Here is an 8,961-nt window from a genome sequence, read left to right as displayed (position 1 = left end):
AACTAAAACCTTTATATGTTTTTTAAAATTATTGTTGGATTTATTCTTATTAAATGTTTTATAAGGTTTATAAAATTTGTTTGATCTTATGAAATGATATATGTGTATGATTTTATAAGATCTAGTTTGAATCTTGGATTTTTTAACTTGTTTTATATGTATGTATAGATCTAGTATTCTTAAGCATGTATCGTTGGCATTTAGATACTTTATTCGAACACTTCATGATTATAAATGTCAAATCATGTTTGTATTTATTATTATATTGAAATTTGTTTGTTTTTGAAAAATTATCAAATACTTAAAAATAATTTAAAATGGTTTTGTGTGTCATTCACAAGTATGTTCTATGAGATTTTGTTTTGATGTATTATTTTGTGAAACATATAGTATTTATGAAATATTAAAAAAAAATGTGGTTAGGATCTTAGTGATCATGGATACTTTGTTATTTTTAAAATTTGAATAAATGTTTGTTTATATTGATGTATGATCCTAATGCATAAGGTATTGAGCATGAATTCTTTTTATGAGAGTTATTCACTTTTATGAATGTTTTTAAAATTATTAAATATAGTTATGTTATTATTGGTTCTTCTTTTGTGGCCCATGTGATCGTTCCTTGTGGATAATTATGCGGCATATCATATGTTACTTTTCACATATATCATACATTAGACTATTCTATTACTTGCATATATGTTTAAATGTGTTCTTATACATATCTTATGTGATTCTTCATAGCTTTTGTATAGGACATATGCCTTTAAGTTATTAAGATTATTAAATATAAATGAATTTTGATCTTTTTATAAGTATCCATGATTCGTAAAGCATAATATATATATATATATATATATATATATATATATATATATATATATATATATATATATATATATGTCATAAAAAGCATTTATGTGATTTCCAAACACGTTGACCCTTGAACACAACGTTTTAGCACCCCCTTGTGATTTGTGTGAATCCCTACTTGGTTTTCCTAGCGACGCTGATTCGGGTGACAGGACTCTTGAGGTCAAAACAACAATTCAAAATTTTAAATTTAAAGTTAAAAATTATTGTTTCATAATTTAAACTTTCTTGCATAAAGAATAACTCTGTCGGGTCATCATCCTAAGGTTTGATAAGGTACATGGTTGTCACTTTCTAGGCTTATCCATTTCATGACTTCAAAAATGTGATTACCTCCAAGTACAGAGCACTTGGCATGACACCAACTCTTGGGCCTACTTATGCAATTGCTACTGTTATTGGAGAAGCACAGAAATGCAAATTAATGGCATTCCATGTCTGCGCATGGGCAATTTAAAGAGTGGGATAATGGCCTTAGTTAGATCTTATAGACTATAATGGCCTTAGTTAGATCTTGTAGTCTATGTCCAAGTTATTCAAGCTTGTGTATTTGGGACATGAATAAAATATATTTTTATTAATGTTATGTATGTAAATTATGAATATGGAAAAGGCTCAATAAAATTATTTTATTGATGGTAATTTGTCTGTGTGAATTATATTTTGTTGGGAGTGAATCAAGTCCAAGTAATTCAATCTTGCACATGCTAATCAACCAATTGTTTTGAGTGTAGGATATTAATTTTTTTATTCGCTATATATTTGCGATCCAAATTCGGAGGAGTATGTCTGGTTTCATATCCGGATCCAGCTCAGGTATCGTGAATCCTGGATCTGGATATGATCTGACACCACATGGCACCGAGTCCGTTGAAAATGTGTCAAATAGATGATTTTCATAGGGACACTAGATCAAGTGGTTGGGTTAGACACGACGCAGTTTGGAACAGATTATCTGGATGATCACAAGCATGCTTGATATCTTGTACCAACTGTTTGCTGCTGTTGAGAATCTGTGTTTTAGTAAATATCACATATCATTTTGACTTTCTGGTATTGAATGCACAAATTTAAATTTAAATGGTATTTGAAACACCATATTTTGTTTTAACTAAAACATCTTGAATTCTTGTTCCTTGTCCATTGAATACATTAATAAGACTATAATCAATCCAAACACCCTAGCTGATCATGAGAGCAAATCAGATAAAATGGTGTTCCACAAGATGGTTGTAAGCGCCACATCGGCAGACGTGTCACCTATGTGTTGATCAATTTGTATAAAACGTTCGACCTGATTGGTTGGTTCATTGACTAACATCACTTTCAGATCAATCACACTATTGTTGTGTGGTTCCCACATCAACTTATGAAACATTTGGTCATGGTCACCGTCAGATGTATTTTCAGTGGATTGCATTGCTAAATATATAATTTTGCTGTTTTGGTGTTCATCTGTCTCTTTGCTTATTAGCTCCTTTCCTTTTGTAATTATTGCTGCTCTTTGGTTTTCAGTCTTCTTTTCTTCTTGCTCTGTATCGGTGATTTCTTGGCTAGCAACAAGATGGATCATATATATTTTTTATTATTATAAATTTGACAAGTTGATTATTAGCAAGGAGGTCAATATAATTTTGCAATGTTAAATGGAGTTTTTGTTTTTGACAGGTCAAAGCTGCGCCCAGCTAATCCGTTTATGGCATCTTGAATTCCAACTTCTCTTTTTCCAAGAGGGAGGGCCATACGGTTGATCTATAAAAGGTTGATGACCAATGAATTTCTTAACGATGACTCAAGTCTCTTGCACGATTTAAGAGAGGACTAAGGTTAACAAAAAAAATCCATTAATGAGACACCATAATATATACAAACTGCCTCAAACCTTAAAATCAAAGGCTCATCTAGCTGAGGCATCTAAGCCAAGCTTTACCAAGTCATTAAAAGATTAATGAAAAGTTAATGATGAAGTGGCTGAGGGAGCTCAAAGAATTGGGTAATGAGCACGAAAGTGCAAGAATCATACTTATTCGTCCAAGTTAACAATTCAAATAACAATTACTATCGATGGAACCTTCACTCGAGACTAAGGCTCTGTTTTGAAGCTGGCATATTTAGAAAAGCAGCAGCTGCCAAATCCCGGATTTTGCATCTGCTACCACCTCTAGGAGGTGGTAGTTACCAAAACTAGGATTTATTGCAAATACAAATGGAAAAGGTTCTCACTTCCTTCTCTAAATGCATAAACTCCTCCTATCGTGGCTGGCTACCTGTTTCCCAAATGCCACGACCAACATAGTTTGACCAAGTTTATACCAAATGCATAATTTCCCATTCCAGAGCCCAGTTCCCAAACAGAGTCTAAATGGGGCTTGCTTGAGCTTGACCACAAGTGGTCAATCTTGGGACCTAGCCTTATATGTAGATGGTGATAGATTTAGCCCTCAACATCATATATATATATATATATATATATATATATATATATATATATATATATATATATATATATATTGGATTGATGAGTAACCCTCGCCCAAGCGAGGGAAAGCCCCGGGTGGGGCCCCGAGAATATCCTACCATATGTGGCACACCTCTGAAAGCTGCGGACACACTCGTGCCAAGTTGGGTTTGATCCGCGGTCTTCAACTCAACACCTTCACAACTAACGTTGGGAAATAGAAAATTGCCAAATTGTTGTGAAGCATGATTCTACACATTTTTTTGACATAATCTAACTTTAGCAAAAAAATAAAGAACAAGTTATTATGAAACGTGATTCGATTTGCTAATTCCTCATGAAACAAGTTTTCTATTGGGCCCACAATTATGTGAAAGTCAAATATACATTTGTTGTTAGGAACATATATACCCAAATGCTATATATATATGGGCAATAAGGTGCCTTCTCAATACCCCACAACCACCACTGCCACCTTAAACTAAATTTTGTCAATAGTTGCACATCTCAAACTCTATCATGGCTAACCACATTATTTTGCTTTTCCTTTGCATTTCTTCGGTATTTCTCCATTCGGCAAATGGTGAAACATTTAGCATTCTGAGCTATGGCGCTAAAGCAGATGGAGTGACTGATAACAGTCCTGTGTTTCTCAAGGCATGGTCAGCCGTATGTGCTGCATCACAGGCAGCAACCTTGTATGTGCCCTCTGGCCAATTCTTGGTGCATCCCACTTTGTTCTCTGGTCCCTGTGCAAATAGCAAGATCACATTTCAGGTTGATGGAAAACTGGTTGCTTCGACAAACTATCAACTGTATGGTGCCCGGGGCTACTGGTTGAAGTTCAACAACGTGAAAGGGTTGACGTTCCAAGGAGGGTACCTAGATGGAAAGGGTTCATCACTGTGGGCATGCAAGGCAGCAAAAGGGAACTGTCCTTATGGGGCAAGAGTAAGTGAACTATAGACCTATGGTCAAAACAAAAAAATATATACGTTTTGTAATTGCATTCCAACAAAATCTTTATATTGACATCATCTACGTGATCTTCAAACATAACATGCATATGCATGCGTTTTTTTTTTCTGGGTTTATTTGGACAACAGGCTCAAAGACTTGGTGAGTGCACCGATCTCAATTTCAAATAAAGTACACTAAGAGCAAGGAAAAAATATTTAAGTTGATAGAAGAAATTCAAGGTTAACGAAGTCGTGGTTCATTTAGGTATCGAATGGTAACCCCAAGTAGAGTTTGATTTTTCTCACCCTTCTGTAATTCCACTTGGTTAGGCTTGGTTTTGATGCTTTCTTTAAAGACAATATGCAAATCCTTACGTTTGGATTCGAACATGAGGTCCATTGTTTATGATAGTGAGGCCTAGCCATCCATCCAGCTATCTCAGTCGGACTGCCCACCTCTCTTGGTTTGTTCGTAACATCGAGGGAAAAAATTTCAATATTTTGAAAAATCAAAGAAGACCATTAATAACTGTAAAAATAATATTTAATATAAAAATATGATGAAAATTATTTATAATAAAAGAACTCCACAATGTGATATTTTCACAATGGATGATATTTTAAAAAATAACATTTTTTACGTTTTTGACCTTTGAATATAGCACAAGAAAATTGCAATAAATATCATTAAGGTTTTTGACAATGGTTGATTCTAATATGTTTTGTCGTTACAAACAAAGCATTGATACTAATTTTTATTCTTTTCATTGATGTTGAAATCTAACTGTGCCATTTTGTTGACATTATGCACATTGTCTATCATAATGCGTAAGAGTGGTTATCTGCTTATTTCAATTGCAGACACTTGTCTTCAACAACGCTAGGGACATCGCATTGAGAGGACTCACCTCTGTTGATAGTGAGCTCTTCCATATTGTGATCGATACCAGTAACAATGTACAAGTAGATGGTCTCACGATTCAGGCCTCAAGCACCAGTCCCAACACAGATGGAATACACGTGGAGCAATCAACGGGTGTCTCAATCACAAACACTGATATCAAGACGGGAGATGACTGTATATCTATTGGTCCAGGGACCCAAAACTTATGGATAGAGAAGGTCAGATGCGGGCCTGGACATGGGATAAGGTAAAAATCTGAAGCATGTATTATACATGCATCGATTGAGTATTGTCTATACTCTTTGGTATGAGTTTTTGTGTGTGTGTGTGTGTGTGTGAATACACAATTGCAAGCAGTATAAATTCCCATCTTTACTAATCATTTCTTGGTAAATATGATGTCATTGTTTTAATGGCAGTGTTGGAAGCCTAGGAAAGAATGCTAATGAAGCTGGGGTGCAAAATGTCACTGTGAAAAACGTGGTATTCACAGGTTCTACCAATGGAGTAAGAATAAAATCATGGGCTAGAAGTGGCAGTGGTTTTGCTAAAGAAATTATGTTTGATGGAGCCACCATGAACAATGTCAAGAACCCCATCATAATAGACCAGAACTACTGTCCTGGCAATAAAGGGTGCCCTACTGAGGTGGTAATTATTGTCATCGTCATAAAGTTATTTGCAACTTAGAATTAAAGTACAATAAGTTCAAGGATCTAAACTCTTAGGACAATTCAACTAGTAAGTTCTTAAAAAGCATATGATAATTAATCATCTGTTTCTTGTCTTCAACAGAATTCTGGGGTCAAAATCTCACAAGTGACATACAACAACATCAACGGAACATCGGCAACTCAAGTGGCTGTTGATTTCTCATGCAGTGCAAGCACTCCATGTCAAGGGATCAAGATGGCGAATGTGCAACTTACTTACAAAGGACAGCCTGTTAAGGCGTCATGTGAGCATGCATTTGGCAGTGCAAGCGGCACAATGGTTCCACTAAGTTGCCTTGAATCATCAAGTAGCTCAAACCGTAGGCTCATGGGCTTCACCTACAATAATTGATCATCCAATATATTTATTTATTTGTTCCAAGTAAAGGATTGAAATAAAAAGAAATTGATATTATTTTGTACTTACAATAACATGTACTAGAAATTTGTTGTTTAAGTCAATAATGAAGTTGGGGTTTGGTATTCATTTTAACTTAATGTGTTTGGATTTTGCACATTGTGGAAATTGGAATCCTTTTCCTCCCAATTCCTATTTCTTTTATTTGGTTGCCTTAATATATGCTAAATTGGAATCTCGTTCCACTTATTTCCTTTTCTTCATATTCCCATATCATAGATGAATGTTCCATTCATAAGAATATTGAGTTCATTGATTAACTACACTGAAACAACTGCAGCCTGACCCTTCCTCTTAAAGATGCAAACTGGACTGAGTTTTGACTAGAAATAAAAGCCATAATGGAACCATATTGATAGGTCCATATGATGTATCCAAATCAAGATGGATAAAAAAATCTAGTTTATTCAAACCCAACTGGCAATCAAATGTTCATATATGATGGGGTTTGCATTAGCACCAGTAATTGTTGTTTCCCTTGAGGTGGACTCTTTTGCAATGGTGAATGTGAAACACAGGCCCCAGATGGTGCTTCACTCAAATCAGGTTATTTGGGATGCCTCCATTCAGCTGAGGGAGCCTTCTTCGACTTCCCGGGTTTTGCTAAATTCTTCTCTGATTCAATGATTGTTCTCTCATGGAATGTAAGTGGGATTGGTCATTCACTTTCTAAGAAGAAAGTGGATATTGCATTTTTTTAATGCAAGTCTTCTCTTAATTCAACTCACCGATAGCTAGCTGATTTTATACCCTATTTTTTTATCAAGAATTTTGATTTAAATTTGTTTATGGAGGCATAATGTTGTCGATGTGGAGGTGATTTCTATGTCGAAGCAATTCCTTTCGGTTGCTGCTAAAAAGTGTGTGTGGTGTTGTGATAGTTACGAGGGTTTATGGCTCCAACTATTATGTGGAGAGACAAGAACTTCAGAGAGATCTAGAAAATCATGTGTGATGTTCCATGGATGCTTCTAGTCGACTGAAATGCGATTCTTGAGCCATCAGAGAGGTGTGGGAGGCAGGTCTCAGTTAATATTTGCAATGAGTTCAATGATATGATTAAGTAGTGTAGTCTTATGGAACTGCATGTTCCGGGTGTGTTCACATTGCACAATCATAAAGAAAGGTTAGTTATATTGCTAGTAAATTGGATTGGGTGCTTGTCAACAATGGATGGATTCGTTGTTTCCCATCTTCGTGCATTGAGGGCGATTCCAAAATCTTGTTCATATTACAGTAGGTTGCATGTTCTTTTGGGTTAAGAACAAGATGGCCCTAGACCTCCTTTTAGTTTTTCAAGATGTGGACTATTAGTGATGATTGTGGGGCCATAGTCCTATCTTAATGGTAGAAAAGGGTGTAGGGGACCCTATGTTCAAAGTGGTATCTAGGATGATGAGGGTTAAATACCATTTGAAGCACCTTGACTATAACGCCCATGGGGATGTTCATGAGAAAACTAGAAAATGCAATGAGTCATGCCTTGTCATATTTTTTTAAGGTCTCCATGGTGGAGACAGATGCATGTAATAGTGGGGTTGGTGTTATCCCCTCTCAAGAAGAACACCCCATTGCATTCATGAGCAAGACCTTTCTCAACTGGAGTAGGTGTCTTGTCTACCTACGATAAGAAAATCCTTGCAATAGTTCTTGTAGTAGAGAAATGATGTCCCTCGCTCCTTGGTCATAAGTTCATCATAAAGACCGGCCACCAAAGCCTCAAATATCTATTGGGGTAGCGTATTACCACAGTCAGCTAGAATAGATGTGTTGCGAAGCTCATGAGATATTACTTTGAGATCTAATAAAAGAAATGCATAGAAAACAAAGTAGCCAACGCCTTTTCCTAGCAATTTGAAGATGCATCAATTTTGAACACTTACCGCTATAGAATGTATTGTATGTAATAAAGCATATAATGTCTAAACATCCATAGTGGAATCCAAAAAGTGGTGTATGAGTTGGGTAAGAACTTGAAAAATCACCCTAACCACACAGTAAAAGGTAGGGTCCTATTCTACAAAGGACAAATCTACTTGTTGTCGGAGAGTGATGTGATGTAAGATCTTTTGCACGAGGTGCATGACACCCCTAGTGGAGAATATGGTAGCGTGTCTAAAACATACAAGATATTGAAGGTCGTCTTTTATTGGCCGATCACGAAGGGTTGTGTTTGAGAGTATGTGTGCCAATGCATGGTTTGTCAAGCCAACAAGTACAAAATGATGAAACAACCTAGGTTGCTATTGCCTTTGCTGATCCTCGAACATGCGTGACAAGATATATCCATGGACTTGGTGAAAGCACTACCTCTTAGTGAGCATAAAGAGGTCATTATGACAGTGGTAGATAGGTTTTTCAAGTACGCTCACTTTGTCGGATTGCTACGGGAGTATTTCGCTGAGTTGATAGAATTAAAAGCAATTTGTGAGTCACATGGTGAAATTTCATAGGATGTCCCAGTGCATTATGAGTGATCGAGACTTAATCTTCTTGAGCCAATTTTAGACCATATATTTTAAGTTAAGTGGGGCAAAGCTGAACTATAACATCTCCCACCACCCTCAGACAGATGAGAAAACTGGAATTGTGAATAAGTCTATAGAGACTTACCTTTGTTGCTTTGTGTGAGACCT

At 36.0% G+C, this 8,961-nt stretch overlaps 1 protein-coding gene across 1 annotated transcript; it reads left to right on the top strand.

Moving 5' to 3' along the window:
- Window positions 1-3,850: 3,850 nt before the first annotated feature.
- LOC149845025 (polygalacturonase-like) lies at window positions 3,851-6,259 on the top strand. The gene is made up of 4 exons (XM_089986818.1): window positions 3,851-4,282; window positions 5,152-5,441; window positions 5,614-5,842; window positions 5,990-6,259. The coding sequence occupies exons 1-4, from the start codon at window positions 3,851-3,853 to the stop codon at window positions 6,257-6,259; spliced, it is 1,221 nt and encodes a 406-aa protein (XP_089842944.1).
- Window positions 6,260-8,961: the final 2,702 nt, after the last annotated feature.

The sequence above is a fragment of the Nuphar pumila genome, chromosome 2 (genome assembly GCF_984573655.1).
Source record: "Nuphar pumila chromosome 2, dmNupPumi1.hap1.1, whole genome shotgun sequence".
Classification (NCBI taxonomy): Eukaryota; Viridiplantae; Streptophyta; class Magnoliopsida; order Nymphaeales; family Nymphaeaceae; genus Nuphar; species Nuphar pumila.
The sequence above is the reverse complement of the archived record's forward strand: the minus strand, read 5'-3'. Positions and strand labels throughout refer to the sequence as shown.